At 41.0% G+C, this 20078-nt stretch overlaps 1 protein-coding gene across 2 annotated transcripts in view; it reads left to right on the top strand.

Moving 5' to 3' along the window:
- Positions 1-20078, top strand: part of SDK2 (sidekick cell adhesion molecule 2) — a 388895-nt gene that overhangs the window by 350997 nt on the left and 17820 nt on the right. The window contains exons 29-38 of one of the 2 annotated variants that reach the window (XM_072403471.1): positions 472-666; positions 1675-1876; positions 1960-2063; positions 3808-3878; positions 3962-4097; positions 7947-8003; positions 8716-8817; positions 10486-10601; positions 15680-15866; positions 19158-19295. In XM_072403471.1, coding sequence (XP_072259572.1) covers positions 472-666; positions 1675-1876; positions 1960-2063; positions 3808-3878; positions 3962-4097; positions 7947-8003; positions 8716-8817; positions 10486-10601; positions 15680-15866; positions 19158-19295 — 1308 coding nt within the window. The remainder of the gene's footprint in view (positions 1-471; positions 667-1674; positions 1877-1959; positions 2064-3807; positions 3879-3961; positions 4098-7946; positions 8004-8715; positions 8818-10485; positions 10602-15679; positions 15867-19157; positions 19296-20078) is intronic. The other variant, XM_072403472.1, reaches the window with a different exon arrangement.

Below are 20078 nucleotides of genomic sequence, written 5' to 3'. Positions count from 1 at the left end.
TCTAGTTTCCATAGAAATTAATGAGCAGTTTTGATGTCTGTGAATTGGATTCATGATGCTCTGTTGCAAATGTAAACTCTAGCAATTACCTTCCCTTGTTTGCTTCCTTTTGCTCTGTTAAATATACAATTGAAAATGTTTTTTTTTTTTTTGTTGCATCTGTTAGTAAATGAAAAATAAAACCAAGTGATTTTCCCAGAAAGCTCTTTGTTCTGGGAATATATAAGGTCATAGTGAGTCATGGTTGTATCCTAAATGTGTTGCAACCTTGTACCATGAATGGAGACTAGAAGGGGGCATTTCAACACACTGGTCAACTGTTGTCACCATCTGGACACAATATACTGAGAAAATGCCATGCAGCCATTGCTGGAGTCATGTAGACAGGACATTGCTGCAAAGAAGCCATATGAGAATATGATAATAAATATAAGGTGTTGTAGTTCAGTGTTTATTTTTTTTATCCTACAGCCTATCAAATAACTCATCGTCTCAATACAACCAATGCCAACACCGCTACTGTGGATGTCTTAAACCCGAGCGTGCGTCAGTACACTGCTACTGGACTGAGGCCAGAGTCCGTCTACTTGTTCAGAATCACTGCCCAGACTCGCAAAGGATGGGGCGAGGCAACTGAAGCACTGGTGGTCACCACGGAGAAGAGAGGTACAGGAATGTGTCTTTTAGGTTACCCATTCCTATTAAATTTAGGTGCATCAAAAGCCAAGTTTTTACATTTTAGAGAATGATGGAAGTGAATGGTTAGCGTTTTGCATTTGGGGAGTTTTCTTCATAGCAGGAAGTGAGAGTAAATCTCTCCAGAGTTAGAGGAATTCTCCTCTTAGTGGTCAATGAGTTGTGCCCAATAAAATAGTTTTGCTTCCTTCCTGTTACAGTTCAAGCTATAATAGTTTGGCTCTCCAATCATTTTCCAGTAATAATGGTCACCAGGGCAAGGATGGGTACAATCCCCTCAGAAAGCAGCAAAACAAAAACTGATGTTACTGAGATATATTTTTGATAATATCTGTTGCTTCAACAATTCAAGCAGCAAACCCCTTTATCTATGGCCACCAAGGTGGATTATTTTGTCTGCACTGGAATAGTTTCCTTTGATGGTCTTTTGCTCCTTTAAGAGTCAGAAATTATTGTGGACATGTACACTCACTGGTCATAACTATACATATCTAGGTCCCATTGACCCTTCCACAAATCCTGTGTAAGGGGGGACACTCTTTCAGATTGAGTCCCCAATTATTATATTATTCTTCAAGCTACCCCTAGTGCATGCCCTCTCACTCATAGTATGTTTTTTATTGCCTAATACTTTACACCAATTACACCACCACTGTGAGTGCATGGCAGTGCCCTTCCAGAAGATGGACCCATAATGCCCAGTCCTTACTATATTTTCTCTGGTTTCCAGAGAGTCTTGCAATCATTAAACCCATCTTGTAGTATGAATAAATGAATGTCGGTGACCTTGCAGGTGATGGTTTCATCAAGGTATAGTAACTTCATCATATGGTTATGAAATAGATGCTTGTGACAGGTAGACGGAGGTAACGTTTCTGATTTAGTTTTCGATCATCCACTGTAAACTGGAAAAAAACTATTGGATGGACTTGATCTGTCCTAAAACCTTTAGCAATCACACTTGGATTTCTATTTTAGAGCGCCCTCAGCCACCCAGCAAGCTCAAGGTTCTACAGGAAGATGTGAAGTCTCGGAGTGTCCTCTTGACATGGGAACCTGGCAGTGATGGTCTGTCTCCCGTCCGTTACTACACCATCCAGACCCGAGAATTGCCCAAAGGGCGTTGGGTTGTTCACTCTGCCTCCATTAGTCACAATGCCACCTCTGCTGTTGTAGATAGGTGAGATATGATTGTGATAGAACAAAGACGTGTCTGTGGTCTACATAAAGGGCTGTTACTCATTACCATGGTCTGCTTTACAGGCTGAAACCTTTCACATCTTATAAGTTCAGAGTAAAAGCCACCAATGACATTGGGGACAGCGAATATAGCGAAGAATCAGAATCCCTTACGACTCTGCAGGCTGGTGAGTAACAGGATCAGATTGTAAATTTGTTTATCCTTTTTTTAGGTGTTAAGGTGCGTACACACTTCCAATTTTTATCGTTCCAATCGAACGACGAACGATCGATTGGGCAAAAAATCGTTCGTAAAAAAGTAACCAACGACGCCGACGAACGAGGAAAGTCTCTGGAAACGAACGACCGGACCGGCGGATCGGATTGGACGACGATCGTTGAACATCGTTCGTGTGTACGGTCGTTCGTTGATCGTCCATGTTCAGAGCATGCGTGATGAACGAATGTCCGTTCACTTTCCTGTCGTGCACATAGTTCCTCTATCGCTCAAACGATCGTATCTATTGTGTGTACAATATCTACGAACGATCGTGTCGTTACCTCTATGTGCAGTATCGGTGCTATACGATCGTTCATATATATCGTGCAGGAACGTTCGTCGTTCGTTTTCCGACGATAATAATTGGAAGTGTGTACGTAGCTTTATAACTACAACCTGACCACCTACTGAGCTCCTTGTCTTCTATCCATTGGGCAGAACGGTGGCTAAGTTGTTAGCACTCTGGCCTTTGCAGCGCTGGGTCCCAGGTTCGAATCTTGGCCAAGACACTATCTGCATGGAGTTTGCAGGTTCTCCCTATGTTTGCGTGGGTTTTCTCCCACATTCCAAAAACATGCAAAAAAAAAAGTTAGGTTAATTGGCTTGCCACAAAAGGGACCTTAGACTGTATTAAAGACATGTGACTATGATAGGGTCATTAGATTCTGAGCTCCTTTGAGAGACATGACTATGGACTTGAAAGCACTGCATAATATGTCAGCACTATATAAATACTGTGTAATAATAATACACAGTAAGTAAGGATCAGTTGCAAAACAGAAATTCCAAATCTGATCGCTTTTCTTGACCAATCTGGCCAGTGTTGAATGGAGTCATCATTTTACTGTGCCGAGCAACCCTACTGACAACACACACATATTTTTGGAGTGTTGTCAACCTCTCCTGTTGTCTTTTGCAAAACATCAGAAGTACTCCCACTGTCTTCCTATACCTAGCATAAATACGTTTAGACCAAGATAAAGCCAGGGAGGGCTGAATTGTTTCTTTCGGATTACAGAAGCAAAGAGGGTAGAGCACAATTTTTAAGATGCAAGCAGTTTTATTATGCTTGAGAGCATCTGACCACGTCAATGTGACTGAGCTGTACTCTAAGGCCTTTTTCACATTTTCAGTGGAAAACCACATGATTGGCTGTTCTGAGAAAATAGCAAATTGGTGCCATGCACCTATGAGCAGCAAATTGCACCATAGGGCAACACATTTGCACATGATGCCCTTGTGGTTACATGCAGTTCTTTCTCCAGAAGAAGGAAAGCAGCCACACAACCAGAAGCAACATGGCACTTCCAGAAGACATGCCGCGCAACCCCACTGTAACTAAAAAAAAGGCATGCACAAATTACCTTTCAACTCTCCCCATACCATTGTTGGAAGCAGTAGAAAGCATGGTTAAGCATGTGGTACAATTATGCCCTTTCAAGTCTGAAATAGCTCCAATTCTACCTTCATGTGGGGAAGGACGCTCTAACACTATCCAACCCCAAAGCTTTGCACAGCAGTAAAGTGATTGGAAGTATGCTATCAACTATCAACTTTTCTCTCTTTAACAGATCTTTTTTAATAAATTGCGATTTGATTGGATGCCCCAGGTTTCTGTCCTTTAGGTTATTTCTTTCTTTTTTTTTACACAGCACCCGATGATCCTCCACAAGTTATTTCTGTGACACCACACACAACAACCTCTGTGTTAATTCGCTGGCAGGTGAGGAAATTATTTTAATAAAAAACCTTTTGTATTTTTCTGCACCAAGAATGGACTTAGAAATAATGTATTTGTATTGTTAGCCGCCACCAGAAGACAAGCTCAATGGAATTCTTCTGGGCTTTCGGATCCGTTACCGAGAACTGGTTTACGATGGGATGAGAAGTTTTACCGTGCACAACATTAAAAACCCGGATGCCAAATGGGCTGAGCTGACCTGTAAGTTTAAACAACATTGATGACAATGTATATGCATATAGGACTAGAGGCCCACAGGGTCAAAACTTGAAAGCCAAAGAACCCATAGAGGTGATGGGCAACCAATATATCATGGCCTCTGCTACCAGTTTCCCCAGGAAGGGATGAAGTGGCTGGCGGCTGGTCATTGATTCTCCAAGCCCTATATTATAGGGGGGGAATGAGTTCTATCCTCTACATACTTGAAAGTACTAAGTATGTAATTTTGCTCCCAGGGACCAAATAAACTATGGGGAGCTATGAAAATGGAGGAATAAACAGCTGTGGTTTGGAATGGAGAAGTAATGGGGGTGTTAGGTGAACTTGCTGCATGCCCTCCAAGTGCAAAACACAGGTTAATTCTAAAACTTCATATATTTTACTGTGCCATCCATTGGACTTTTAATCTCAAATTTTAAACTAGAAGGCATTACTCTGGGGTAACTTTTCACTGTGGCCATGCTGAGCATTCTTAGTTGTTGCAATGTGAAATGTACTGCCATATGTCCAAACACTCAGGGCCAAATTGCCTTTAAAAAGCAGATGGAAAAATAAAGTTAAAGTTACTTTAACCTTGTTTTACCTCACAAGACCGCAGCTTCCCAGGGTTCGGCACCAACCCTCTTGAGTACAGGCATGTAACAGAAAATAGTGTGGCAGGCAGCTTCACACAAACTCTTCTCACCTCTGATGAAGCCTCCAAAGGTGTGAAAAGAGTTTTGTTAATTACAACGTGTTCCTTGTTTACAGCCTGTGAGAGGTAACTGCAGACGCTTCGTATCCCAACACTAATCATTGCAGTTTCCATGCATGGCCTTGATGACTGACCTCTCATTTTGCTGTTGGGAAAGAATAAAAAGCGGAAATAGGTGTTTATCATATTCTGTTTTGTCTGCTGGATTAAAGGGTCAATATACTGCAGCACAGAATTGCAGTATTTTCACTGTAATTGATTTTTTTGGTTCGCCTGGAGTTTGTATCGCTTGGATTAGCTGAATTTACTGCATCCATTTTATAACATCGATCTTGGTGGTATTCTTAATGTAAAGAACAAATTACTGCACACTATATTTTTCTTCCTAAAGACTGAGCCCCTTTGCCCTATTAAAATGAAGTAACAAGGTCTCCATAAAGGCAACCCCTGTATCCCCTCCTGCTACTTCAACCTCCATCACAGCTCCTGCAAAGTTCCAATGTTAATGTTGGAGCTTATAACAAGTGTCACTTTCCTGCTACTACTAAACATGCATGCTACATCCTGGGAGGTGGTCACATGTTCACCTACACCTGGATAATTTATTCCAGGTGCAAGGCATGGCAGGGGTGCAATGTAATCAGGGATTTAAACAGGTTAGAAGTAGACTTTGGGAAGATCCCACCAGTTTTCCTAACTCTTGTTCTAGTGACCAGTGAATCGCAGGTAAGTATCATTTACAGTATTGTACCTAGCACCTGCCATTCTTTTTATTTTACACCTCATGGACTTCTTTAAATAACTCTTGTGTGAACAAAAGGCTCTTCTGTACCTATGTGATAATTATGTGTGCGAATTAGAAGACACAATTATCAGGAAAATAATGAAGGCAGTTAAAATACACTTAAGAACAGCTCGGTGAATTGGCCTCAAGGCTTTACGTGTCTCTGCCTGAAAAACCACAACCAACGTTGTGCCATTCCAGCTATAACAATATACAGCACAGAAAGCAGAACCACAGGGGGGCTGAATGTACTGTGCTAGTTCGAGGAACCTCGCTTCTTGGTCCTGATAACCGCCATAAGTCATTTTATAAGCCTTCGTATGTATGTTGGACACTCTTGGGCTTTTCTTTAAATGTGAATGGCATGAGCGGTTTAAGTGAAAGTTCTCAATGCTTTGAGCATCATATGATCTATTGACAGAGCAATCATGTTATGAACAAGAGCAATTCCTGGAGTCTTATATCTCATAAACAGAGGTAATTGGCCAAGAGAATACATGGTGACCTTTTCATTCTTCCTCCTAAATTGGCCACTCTGGGGGCATTTTTTAGACAAATGCTCATTTCTAGACTGGACTGATGTCAGTGGGATCGGGCAACAATCATATCATATCAAAGAGCACCCTTAGTTGTATTTTTGTCCGAAGTCCAGTATATTATGTACCAACATAATCTCATACACAAATCATAGTGGCTGTAATGACATTAAGAGCTAAAAGTGTACCCAACCCTGAGGTGGACATCTCTATTGTGCACTTTCTGGGACTTGGAAAAAAGAGAGAAGCTGGGCTTCTTCCCGTATGTTAAAAAGTGCGTAGAAACCTATTAAAACTATGTGAGTTTGTTGGATGTCCTATTCCAAAACCATGAGCATTGATATAGAGTTGGCTCTATTGGTGGCTAGAAGTCTCCACTATTCTAGGAAGGCTTTCAACAAGATTTTGGAATGAAGGACCGGTAGAATTTAATGGGCTCAGGTACTTATGTTGGACAAGAAGGCTTGCAGTTGGAGGCATTCCAATGAATCCCAAAGATCTTCAACAGGGTTGAGATCAAGCTTCTCAAGTTTCTTCACTGACATTTCAATTATTCCTATAGATCAGCGTTTCGCAATCAGGGTTCCTCCAAAGGTTGCTGGGGGTTATTTGACCAATGAGAAATTTATGCCTCTCATTTTACTGACACCAATGACGTTTTTAAGATTGTAAGGTTGACATTCTTTCCAGTGGCCAGAACACTAATTTACTGCAAACTGTGGATAAATAATTGCAGTAGCTGTTTCCCCTAAAGTTATTTCCACATTCCCCCATAATAAAAACGTTGAGAAAAGTTTCCATGGGCTGTGTGTAGACAACTTCATCAAACTTAGCCATGTCTTTATGGAATTGGCTTTATAAACACTGCCCAACCAATCATGCTGGAGAAGAAAAGTGCCTTCACCAAACTGTTACCACAATTGTCTGAAATGTCTTTGTATGCTTGCATACATCAATGGACAATCCATGGCTATAGGCTTTATTTATAGTTTTGAAAATTGGAAGTCCATTAAGCTCACAGTAGTATAAAGCCAAGGTGGCCACAAAACTTCACCCATTTTGTGAGACCAAAGATAGCTTCATTAGATTTTTTTCATTCTACAGATTGTTCCAAGGACAAAAATAATTTTCTCTTTCAAAAACAAATTGCCCGTGTAAAATATTCCCATGTGACATTGTGAGGGAAAATCAAGTTATGCACTGTATATGATCATTCATCTCTTTAGATACATAGACAATGTGATAAGACAAAGGATGGCCAAAATTTCCAGCCAACAATCTTATGCATGAACAATCTTTGTTTTTTTTAAGGAATGTTCCTAAGGAAAGTCAGCATTTCTTGAGCTCGCTGTCTGTGGGTAGCCCAAGGTTATCATAGCCTAGCCACTGATTGACAGAAGGGAAATAAAGCTTGGGACATGGGCAGCATGCAAATAATGACTGTGCCAAGTCAGAGCTCCAGCTCTCCTCTAAATCTCACAATTCAATGGCGACAATGGAACAGATTATGTTATTATTGGATGGAAAATGGGGTGCCTAGGCTATGAAATGGAACAAAGTCAATATCTGCATACTGCACACTGCCAGAATCAGGGGAATCCCTGGACACTCACAAAAGGAATTTCCATAATTCTGATTACGGTCTTCTTTATAATTTTTTTTTACCAATGACAGGTACACTTTTTGTATGCTGCATATATGTATTTGCTATACGTCTGCATGTCTCGTTCTGTGTATACTAACATTGCCTCACTCCTGTCCTACGTTTGTTCCACACTCCCTCTCTACCCCGATCCCTGCTCTACCAATCTGCATAGCATCCTACATGATCCGGAACCTGAGTGAACCGGCCCTCACCCAGTACGAGCTGGACAGTAAGTGTGCTCACGACTAACTGCATGCTGCTAGATGTAATACTGTGGAGTAAATTAAAATCTTGTAGACTTTGTTAACCAGCCATAGGATGTAGTTCTTTCCATGTAGTTCTGGCATGGGAGAAGACCTGATTTTACACCTCTGCAGTTAAGCATTACTTCCAGGTCTTGCTCCTCCCTCAGCCTGTGATTGGACCATAAGAGGAGAAGCAGAAGACTGATGAGCTCATCTCTCTGTCACTCTGCTCTGTCTGCATGCTACTAGGCGTAACAATCATATTCATAAAAAATTAATCAATATAATGTTCATTTCAGTTCATTCAAATAGATTGAATTAACAAAAAAGAAATTGGTAAAGTTTTAAAAAGACCTGTATTCATTAAAACATTTTAAATATCATTTTTGTGTATTTCCATATAAATATTTTTTGGGATCTGTATATTAGAACCTATTCAGAAATTTGCATTATGATCATGCAGGTAGCATGATCACATTGTGGTGCTATTCATTTTGACAAAAGCATTGCATCAGTGTTATAATTCATGGCAATACATTGCAGTCCTTTGCTATAGAAAAGAAAAGGGGGTCCGGTCTTCTTTTTTTAGTTTGTTGGGGTGCATGGGCAGCCAATCATTTATGCACCTACATTAGCCCTAAGTGTTTTCAACTAAGATTTACACAATTGTCACCCATTTTTTTTCTCTTGTGTTAGATCTGAACAAGCACAAGCGATATGAGATCAGAATAAGTTTGTACAATGCGGTGGGTGAAGGGCCGGCCAGTGTCCCTCAAGAGGTGTTTGTGGGAGAAGCAGGTAAGTGGTGTTACACACATACTTTTTGTTGGCCTGTGTTATACTGTTCACACAAATGTTCCCCGGTCATATATCAAATAATGTGAATGGCATTTCACTTCCAAACCATTTGACACTGGGTGAGAGAGCTTACAACAGAGTCAGCCTTTGACTTGCTAATGGACTTTACTCATTGGAATAAGACCACTCTAGGGTATGCCCACCTATGATGCTGAGCCTCCATGATTGATAGAACTGAAATCCAATGAATGAAAGGGAGCAGGCCAGGGACAGTCAAGCTGGGAAGAGAGGGATGATAATGCTGAACATCCTCTGGTCAGGAAAAGGAGCAGGTTCTATCTGACTTGCTGCAGTTTCTGATGCACACGGTGATAAGCTCTCAATAGGAAGAAAGATCAGGAAGAAAGGTCCAGGAGGGAAGCCAGGTCAACTGTGCAAGACTGCAAAGGAAGGCTGAAGGGCAGATTTAATGAAGGGGAGGTACTATGGCACATTTAATTACCAAAATTGGATTTGCATTGGCTACCTAGAATATTGTAGTCTCTGTTATAATGGCCAATGTGACGTGGCCCTTCCAGAGCCCCCACATTCCATATTATTTTATACAGTCACATTCATGGCATTTTCTGTATTTAGAGCTGATCAGCACATTACAATGACCGCTGTCATTGCCATATAAGCCAAGGTAGTACACTATACAGCAGAAGTACCCTTGCCTATGCACAACATGAACAATGCTGGTTGCAGTTCAACCTTGGTCATTTCAAATACCAATACAAGTCAGCTTACAATGTCTTTATTTTGTACACATGCACCTTCTATACACATCAACCTTCTTTGAGAACAGTGTTGTATCCTGAATCCCAATATGTGTTGGGATAATGCATTTATGTTATGCATGCATGAACAGGGGAACAGTCAATAGCATTATGGCCTTGAGGCGCTGGATTCCTGTGTTTAGTTCCTAACAGGGTCTTTCTTGGTCAGTATTGTAGATGTCTGCTAGGTTTCCCAACACATTATTGGTACATTATCTTGAATTTGTCTCAAAGCCTTCGCTGGGAGGGGAATTTAAAGGCATCCTTAGCATCTTTGTAAACAGTTGTCTCCTATTGATGCAGAATATTATATATTTGTTATACACATACACAGGGCCATCCAGAGGCTGAAGGTTGCAAGTGCAGCCCAATCATGTTGGAGGGGTGGTTAGGTTTTAGCTGATGTATGCCTCCAACGTAGAAGCTTAAAGTTCCAGGGGAGCAGATATACAGGGAGGCTGAATTTGTTTCGTTTTCAGGTATTACCCTGGGTTTTAATGCCCTTACTGACTCTAGAGAGAGTGGTTTGCTAAGAGAGTAGTGTACATACATATTGTGCTTCCCAGCATTTTCCATGGCATGTTTTATATGTTTGGGGTAAATGCCATCTTTGCCCCTCCACTCCTTTTTTTTTTTAATCACTGTCTCCCACTAAAAATGAGATCTATTAACAAGGTATTCTAATGCTTATTTTACAAGTGTCCGGACATTAAATTGTAAGCTCCTCCTGGGTGGGGACTCATGGGCTCCTTGTAAGTGGGGACTGATGTAAAAGGGGTGTTCTCTGTAGGCATTGTGGCATATGTTGATGTTACATGGACCCAAGAAATTAAATAAGATTTTCTATTAGTGCCCACAGCATCACCGCAAAATGTCGCCATACAAACTTCCACAGCTGTACAGTTGGATGTGACCTGGGACCCGCCTCCTCTGGAATCACAGAACGGAGACATCCAGGGATACAAGGTAATATTTGTGAGCATCTGTACAAGCAACTCTGCCAGCATAGAAATAAACACACGTGTAGTGCATTATATACCTGGCAAAGATAGGAAAAGTAGTGCACGTACAGTTGTGCTGCATCCATCTCTGCTGTGCTAACCAGAAACTGTACTCCATGTACTTTTTTAAATGTTATCTTACAGGCACTGATTGATGATTGGTCATCTTTAAAAAGAACCCACTGCCATAACAAAACAAAGCTCCTAGAATCCTGCCACCTGGTGGGGAAGGCAAATCTTCCTTTTTTGCATTGCTCTATGCCAGGGTTTCTCAATCAAGGTTCCTCCAGAGGTGGCTGGGGGATCCTTGAATGATGAGCAGTTTGTGCCTCTCTGTCTAAATGACCCCAATGATCTTTTTGGCTATGTGTAAGGTTGACATTCTTCCCAATGGTTACGAATGTAAGAGGAATTCTTCCCACTGACCACCACACTAATGTATTGTGACCTGTAGATCTAGTAATTATAGCAGGGGTTCCCTAAAGACCTGACAGTTAATTTAAGGGTCCACCTATGTTAAAAAGATCAACAAACCCCTGCTATAGATGATCCATGCCACTAGGAGGACGGGTAAGGAACTGCTATTCAACACAACTTCAAGTGTCAAATAAAGGGTGCCTGGAACTTTTGCAGTTAATTAAAATCTGGCTTCCCATCTGCCAAATAATCTGCCAAATAGGGGGGCATTTAATTGCTTCTTTAACAGGATGCCCTTAGTAATTTAGGTCTTAGTCAGAAAATCAATGGAAAGGGCAGTTCCTACCAACTGACACATTGCCAGTTATATGGCTTCAGCATTTCAACATTTTACAATGGGTGGCTCTGAACCACTCAACATCACCCTATTTGTCCATGGGAGGCCACAGCACCTCAATTTACAGGTATATACCCCACTGTACACGTAGCTCCTCAACCACACATGGTTCAAGGGTATGAGGATACAGCAAAGCACCACGACTTTAGTTGCCCATCTGGACTATTCCTTATTGTGGGTACCCCCTAGTATTTGTAGAATATATTGCTCTTTTTGTATAGGGTATGACCTAAAACAAATCCATGGTCCCGGGGCGACCAGAAATATGGTCTACTTCTTCAGAATGTTGATGTCCCCCCCAACACCGTTACATTCAATGTATATAAAAAACCATAAAAATGAAGCACTTGTTCCCTTTTAAGTTAAACTACAATATGTAAATATTCTCTGGCTGCCTGCCTGTTCAGAATAGCCCCGCATTACAACAAAGACATCAATTTACATCAGATCATCGTTTTCATACCTTTGAATTGATGACTTTAAAATTATGCTTTAAAATAAGTATTTGGAGCTTGGGCGGCGCTGTGTTTCCTGGAGTAATTTAGAGCCACAAATGGCGCACACTCCTGATTTGTTCTGCTCTTATCAATTGATTGTCATTTTGGTATAAAAAAAAAACGAAGCTTGAAGCTGCTGTAGAGAATTTTTGTGTTACAAAACAGTCACTTTTTATTTTTTTATGTTTTATCTTCGCTCCAGTGTAGAGATAAGAGGCTCTTAGGTTCCCAAAGAGCTATTATGCATTAAACGCATTGCAATTATTATTGTTATTACTGACTTATAATGTGCTGTCTCAAGCACTGCGCTTTACAGAGTAATCAACATAAACGCGCTTTAGAAAGAAAATGTTTGCAATAAATATATATGAAGAGAGCTGATTGTGCAGAATACGCTGCATGCCGTAGTGTGGGATTGAGGTACTATATAGGACAAGAATCGGAGAAAATTAGGCTAGGGTGTGAAAGGTAGAAGAGAAGAGAATATAATGTCAGAAAAACAATTGCAAAGTGGCAAGTCTTACCCTGCCCTTCCTTTTTCCATCGTCATCTCTTACCACCCTACCTCCTTCTTTCCCCTTTTCCCTTCCTTTGTCCCTGGTTTTAATTCTCTTGCCTTCTTTTATCTTTCTTCTCCCATTCACTTCCAGTTCCATCTCTCCATCTTTGCCCATTTCTCTTTCAATCTATTTTCTTTTTTCCCCACTTCTTATTCACTCCACTCTCCAATTTTCTTTCCTTTTACACTTTTATTTTTGTTCTTTGCTGTTGTCTCTTTCTCAGTCTTATTTTTCCTCATTTATTTCTCTCTTCTTTTGTTTTAACTCACTCTCTCTCCTTCCTTTTTTCGGTATCTCCCTCTCTCCATCTCTTTCCAATCTCCCCTTTTTCCTTCCACCATCAATCTCAGTCACACTTTAAATTAAATCTCTCATTATACCAGTATGGTTGCTGCCATTGCTGATCTCTTGCTAATAATTCTAGTTGCTTGGCTATTATGCTGACCCATTGGCATTGCTTCTTTCTGAGTCACTGACCTGAAAAGTCCTTATCTGCTCCAGTGTTCCAAATCACTCAGCACTAAATCCAAAAGATCAACATGGCAGGCTACTAACAATAAAAAAAATAAAAAAAAAAAAGGTCAGCAGTTCAGCAACTTCTTCTCCTTGTAGTGCTATAATACTACGATAAAGTGGCGCTTACACATAGCAAGCATAGATTTTGCAGATAACTAGTCATGTGCGGGTTGTCAATAACTGAAATTTTCCATATTTAGTTGCAAAAAGCATTCTGCAGACTTATGAAAGATTATACATCCCCCATTTGGCTTTCTATATTTTATATTACAGCTTTTATATATTGATGCAATGGATGTCTGTGACTTCCTACTGGCTTGTAACAGTGGTGGTCCCATTTGAGTGGGGTGATCCATCAGCACTCGGGGGCACAATTAGTCTAGAATCATGTCACAATTGTGGACATCTGGCCATTACATCTTTATTAGCTTCTTGCACATCCCATTCCAAAACCATGGCCATTAAAATGTAGTCTCCCCCTTTTTGGTTTCATTAATATTTTGCAGTGTTTCTGCAGTTTGTGCCCAGTTAGTCAAAACAAAATTGTAAGGTCAGGTACTTGTGTTAAATAAGGAGACCTGACTTCAAAATATTGTTCCAATTTATCCATAAAGGTTGAGATCAGGGCTTTGTGCAAGCCAGTCAAGTTCTTCCAAACCAAACTGGAGCTGGCTTGGTGCACAGGGGCACAGTCATGATGGAACAGAAAAGGACCCTTAGCCAAACTGTTGCAAGAGTTTGGATGAACTTGATGGACTTTTGTCTTTTTTCAACCAAACTTTACAACATTTAAAAGTGTTTAGGTTTGGTATGTTGTATCATTATCCCTTTGCTGGAACCACCTTGGGGTGACCATAAAGGTCTGTGAAGGTCCTCATTAATCCAGGCCATTCTATAGCTAGTTGTTGGTCCTATTCAACTGGACTTGTCCATTGCATTCCGAGCCACTTGATCCAATACTTTTTGTCATATAGCAGGTGTGATGGTCAGAAGTCTTCATATTTTTTGTCCATATCATTTTCTGAAAAACTTTTACAGGCCATCCAATGTATGTGGCAGCATCAGAAGGTTTCACATTGACTTCCACTCTGAGCTTTTGCAATGATTATAAGAGCGGTCACAAAATTTGCACTCAAAGCCATGGCCTGAATATAAAAATAAAAACAGGATAATTACACAAAGCGTACTGGCAGTGATCTTAGATTATGAAAATTGCTAAAACACAGTTAGTAAATATTGGAGCTGAAGATAAAGCCATTTCACAAAAGACAATTAGCTCTTAAGAGCTCCTTAGTTTCACTGCCAAAAGCAGAATCTCACATTTTTTTTTTTAATGTTTATCTTTTTAATGAAGCCCAGGGGTCTGTGTTCTGCTCCAACGTGATTACGCTGGTATAAAAATAGAGCTCAGCAAAGGATGGGCAGCAGAGGGAGCACTTGGCCAGCATTTGTGTACTGCGCCGCCGCTACTGCTGCTACTATTCCAATCTTTCTGCCAGCACGTCTTCTTTCCCTTATCAACCCAACAATTCCAAGCTGTCATTTCTTATGCAACTGGTTGTTATGGACAGCTCCTGAGCTTTTTAGAATAAACTTTTCTGTTTTTTATTCATTTTACAAGAGAAGTCTGATTTCCAGGGAAATCATGAGTATTTCTCTTGCTGATAAAGGAAGGGCGAGACATTTAATGGGAACTACACATAGACACGTGTATGCATGGCGTCTCTTGGTTCCTCTTTTGTAGAAGTCTGCCACTATTACAAGAAAAAAGTCAGACTTATGGAGACAAAACATTTACTTGTTCATGTTGATCCCACTATAGCAGCTCGTCATTCCCTTTGCTTCCATGCTCATCCATTCACCCTGAGGATCAGAGGAGAACAATCCTTGTTTAAGTTCCATGTCAGGACCTGAATCTTACACGGAGCCAATTATTTTCACATGGTCCCTGAATTACATGCACCCCAATAAAGGGAAGTATGGGGATTTTTCTTTGCTCCTAGTAGGCAAATAGAGAAGTAGGGAAAAACAATATGAGCTAATAGTGGGGATAGCACAGATTTCCTTTAAAGAAAACACACACATCTGTCCAGTTCAATAAGCAAATAACAAAAAAGCATAAGGAAAGTTTACCATCACCAAAAGGAATATCCAGGGATGAAAGATGTATGCAAATATTGACATTTCCTGTAAGCCATTAGTGGGTACATGCCCTCTTTGGTCAATATGAAAACTTGCGGTTGCATAGCTTGACTTAGCAATTTTTGAGTAATCTGTAACTTTTTATATTCAATTATCGGCATGTTTTGCAAAGCAGGTAAAATGTAAAGGATTGATTTGAAAAGAAGGGTCAGAGAGAAGGGAGCCAAAGTTGCCAAATTAAGATTGCTGATTTCAAGCAGCTTGGAGAGTCATAAGAAGGAACTCCAGCAGTCCATGACCACACAGAGAGATCCACCAAAACCCTGTGAAATCTCCCTGCAAAGTGACCCCATCCTGTCCTTGAATATGTAGTAGGTTAAAAGTACCTCTCATAGACAACTGTTTATGTCCCATATGAAAATGTTGGACCCTGATATCCCCATTGTCATGCTCAGACCACCCCAAGTTGAAGTTTTCATCTTTGCATATATGAATGTGTTTCCATCTTTTCCAGATTTATTACTGGGAAGCAGCACGGAAGAATGAGACCGAGAAAGTAAGGACACTATTCCTACCAGAGAGTGGGGTAAAGCTTAAAAACTTGACGGGTTACACCACCTATCTGATCAGTGTGGCAGCATTTAACACGGCTGGGGACGGCCCCCGCAGCCAGCCCATCCACGTCCAAACACAACAAGCAGGTAAGTAACTATCGTGATAGCGGTGATGAAATGACTCCATCAGTATTGTATAATGTTTGCTTGTTCCATATGCTAAAAACAAATTTCATGTACAATTTGGTTCTTGGATCTAATGGCTATCTGTATAGCAAGCAGTACAGTCAGCAACCCTGCTAGATGAACAAGACATCCAGATCCTTCCAGGTTCTTGGCTGCCTGGAAAGGGTTGAATTCCTGCCTGTGTTGCATAATCGCAGCCATTTCTCTGGGCTCCCTCAGAGCAGCAAGTCTCCCCCTAAGCAAAATGTTGCAGTCATCACCCTGCCCAGAGATTGCCATATCACATTAGTCACATTTCTGCACACCGCTCGCCGCTAATATACTCTACTGCAGTCTCTGAGCCTCATCCGCTCTGACACCCGCTTGTTTATCCCATTTAGGGCTGTTTATCTTGATGGCTGCACAATGGAAAAGGCTTCACATTCTGTTCATGACTTGTCAGAGCATCAACTGGTCCAGGGATCCTGTATCTCTGGTAGCAGCCAGAGGTTTTCGCTACAAGGCAAGGGGTCACTTCCAGGTGCCCCCTTTGGTAACCCCCAGTGGCCAAGGGTCACAAGAAAGGGAGGCCACCATTATTACCCCTTCCCATGCAAAGTAGTGCAGTACTAAATTAAAAGTACATTCCCTCTTCGAGCATTGGATCGTCCTCTTCCATGCAACCTGCTATCAGTCTTCTTCTACTCCTAAAGTTTTTCTTATGTCATGTGACCTTGCACAATATGGGAGAAGCCCCTAGAGAAAAATTGAGGTGAATGATGGAGGGACAGTAGCAATCCATTACCCCGTTATCCAACTCCAGGTACTCCTATATCATCACATACAATTCATTGTGCCTGGTGACATTGAGCTAGCCAGTTACAAGACCATCTGTAAGCATGGTGGACCAGGTAGTACATTTGGGACTATAGGGGAGACAAAGGCTGCTTGACAACAGATTAAGGTAAGAATGCCATCCCCTGAAATAATGATCATGATATTCATCCTCTACTTGAAATGGTAAGGTACGACATAATTTATTTTATTAACACAAAGGTCAGGTCTTAAGTTCCTCCTGATATGTTTTCTCATGTCAGACTTTTTACCATTTTTGTCTACCATCTTCGGACCTGTTTTCTTATCAATCTTGTTTTGTAAATGAGGGCTATAGAATTTGACAAATGAATCTGAATGAGGTCCAAGTAAAGATCTATAAGAGTTTCAAGGACCACTTTTCTCCTTCTGGTGACCCCTTTAGTGCTACATCACAGCAGAAATTAGCACCTCCTTCCTGCTGCGGGTGACCTCTATAGTGATACAAACCACAATTATATCTATATAGAGAAATCAGGATCTCTGTCCTCTTGATAGTGACCCCTAGAGTGATACACCATGCTTTCTATATTGGTGGAACCAGAACTTTTTTCCTGCTGGTGACCCCTCAAGTGATACACCACATAAGTCTATCTATATTGAGGAATTAGAACTTCCTTACACGTGTGGATGACCCCTTCAGTATTGCACCCTACAGTTCTATATAGATCTATATAGGTGCATCAGGACCTCCTTGCTCTTGCTAGTGACCCCTATAGTGATATCCCTCTAATTATATCTTTAAAAAAGAATAAAGACCTCCTTCCCTTCGGTTTGGCAACCTCTATAATGATACCCCCACAATTATTTATTGAGGAGAATCAGGATCTCTTTTCTTCTGGTGACAGCTGAAATGATACAATCCACATTCTATATTGGTGGAACCAAAACTTTTTCCTAATGGTGACCCCTCAAGGTATACACTATGCAAGTCTTATCTATATTGGGGAAGTAGGTCTTCTTTACCTTCTAAAATCCTTTATAGGTGATTTAGCACCTCCTTCCTCTTGCTGGTGACCCCTAGAGTGATATATTTGGGGAATTAGGACTTCTTTTTACGTTTGTGGGTGACCCCTCTTGTATTGCATCCTAGAATTCTATATATACAGGGGAATCAGGACCTCTTTCCCGATAATCCTCCTAATAATGCACCCCACACTTCTATTCCCTTTCCCCAAATCCAAGCCAGTCCATTTGCAGGTTTGGATATATTGTAACCTTTGACAGAATTTGAATAAAAATCAAGCATGTGTTTGGTGAGAATCACTTTGCAATTCTCACGGTGTGATCCAGTTTTTTCAGAGCTGTTGGAACACACAATCCTTGGAGGAGGATATACTGGTCCGGTGACATTTCTGAGCGCTTACACAGTTTGCCCAGCGGTTGTGACCCAACGAGACGCAGTGAAGGAATTTACAGAAAACGGCGACAGGTGTGATGGGATATGAGTGCGCCTGTCATTCCGCTCCGTCTGTGTCCCTACAATGACCTAAGCAAAAAAAACATAGAGCAGCTATAGAAAACAGAAAAAGAGAACTGAAAACCCCAAACTGGTTTCCAGTATTAAAACAAAATCTTCAGTCTTTTAAGAACAATGGTCTATAGTTTCATACACTTGAGATGTTACTGTATGGAAAGTGTTGGAAAGAGGAAAAGACTTGTTACCACAGCAACTATTTCAACTCTGATTTTATCTGCTCAAGTTTGAAAATAGAAAACAGGAGAGAAGCTGCAGAAACTGAACCCCTGGAGCAAAAGAAAAGTAATTCCCGGCTTTGAAGCTTTATTGGTTGATGCAGCAACAGGTCGACTTTTGCTCCAATTTTTAATCGGTTACGGGAAAGGTTTCTATAGACAACAGCATGCTTCCTTTAGCACACGTTCCCTGTCTGGATGATGGGCAAGAGTGTTCTAACAGATGCAAGGCCCCTATCACACAATGCCCTATCGGTGTGTTGCATCAAGACTCCTTCCACAAAAATGTGAACATGCAACATTTTTTTTGTGCACCACATTCTGTACTGTGCTGCAGCACAAGTGCATTAGAGATGCATAGAATTATTGTGCCTAGTAGTAACTGATCACCCTGAGAGGTATAAATGGGCCCCAAATGGGTCCAGAGAATAGTTGATGTCTAAAGATGACTACCAACGTTAAACCAGGCATAGCCTTTAAATGATATTGAGTTTGCAGAATTACCATGTATAATTAACAAATACCAATTTCAATTAAAAAATTAAATGTCTTTTTTTTTTTTGCAATTCCGGTGATGCTGTGTTCCCCTTGCTCCATTTGGCCACTTTCTGTCCATATGCCCACCCACAGCGTCTTCCAGTGGTGTAGATCTAATATGTGCCACTTGAACGTCAATTAATCGCACAATGTATTTTTTTCTTGCAGCTCCAAGTGCCCCCGCATCCATTAGATTCAGTGAACTGACCACAACATCTGTGAACGTGTCCTGGGATGCTCCTGTTTACCCCAATGGGATTCTGGAAGGGTACAGGCTGGTGTATGAGCCGTGCACCCCGGTAGATGGTAAGTGAGTTTTTCCCAGTATACTCAACTTGGTTTACCCAGTTATGCTATAAAAGTGATATTTGGCAAGGTAATTTCCTTGTAATGTCCCCAAATCACCCTTTTTGATTTAGGGAAATGGACAGATTTTAGGTCCCCGGCTATTCATAGAATAGCTTCTTTGAGTTTGTAGTATTTGGCAGCAAAGAATGAGCTGGAGCCCCAGGAAGTGGTTTCTATGCTGGAGTTGAATGGCTGGCTTTTTGGCAAATAGCAGAAAACATGTCTGTGCCAAAGAGCTATGTTTAAATTAACTCTGTCCCTCAGATTTTTTAGGAAACTGACAAGATATATGTTGTTTCTCAAGGTCCTCATGTTCACAGCCATTGTAAGCTGTTGTTTGAGATGCAGACGGGATATTACAGTTACAGAGGTTGTTGGGTGGATGGAGTCACCCCATGACTTCCTGGGAAGCCCTGGGAACATCCTTACCAAAGTCTCCAGCTCTTCTTCCCACTGTAAAAATGGCCTAGCATCTCCTGATACACACTTTATACTAAAACGTAAAAAGCTGTTGCCAAAAGCTCAATAGTGGAGGCAGTTAAGCAGAGCCAGGAAGAAAAATAGTTATTCACTATACACCACACTGTGCTGGAGCCCATCGGTTTTTGTGCATTGTGGCATGTAGTGTCAGCCATTTATAGTTGGTGTAATGCAACTACAATGAATAAAAATTAGGGTCATGCTGCATTTCTACAAGATATTCCAATGTACAATATTGCACTGCAGGTGAACTGTGGAGGT

The sequence above is a fragment of the Pyxicephalus adspersus genome, chromosome 3, assembly GCF_032062135.1.
Source record: "Pyxicephalus adspersus chromosome 3, UCB_Pads_2.0, whole genome shotgun sequence".
NCBI classification, from domain to species: Eukaryota; Metazoa; Chordata; class Amphibia; order Anura; family Pyxicephalidae; genus Pyxicephalus; species Pyxicephalus adspersus.
The sequence above is the reverse complement of the archived record's forward strand: the minus strand, read 5'-3'. Positions and strand labels throughout refer to the sequence as shown.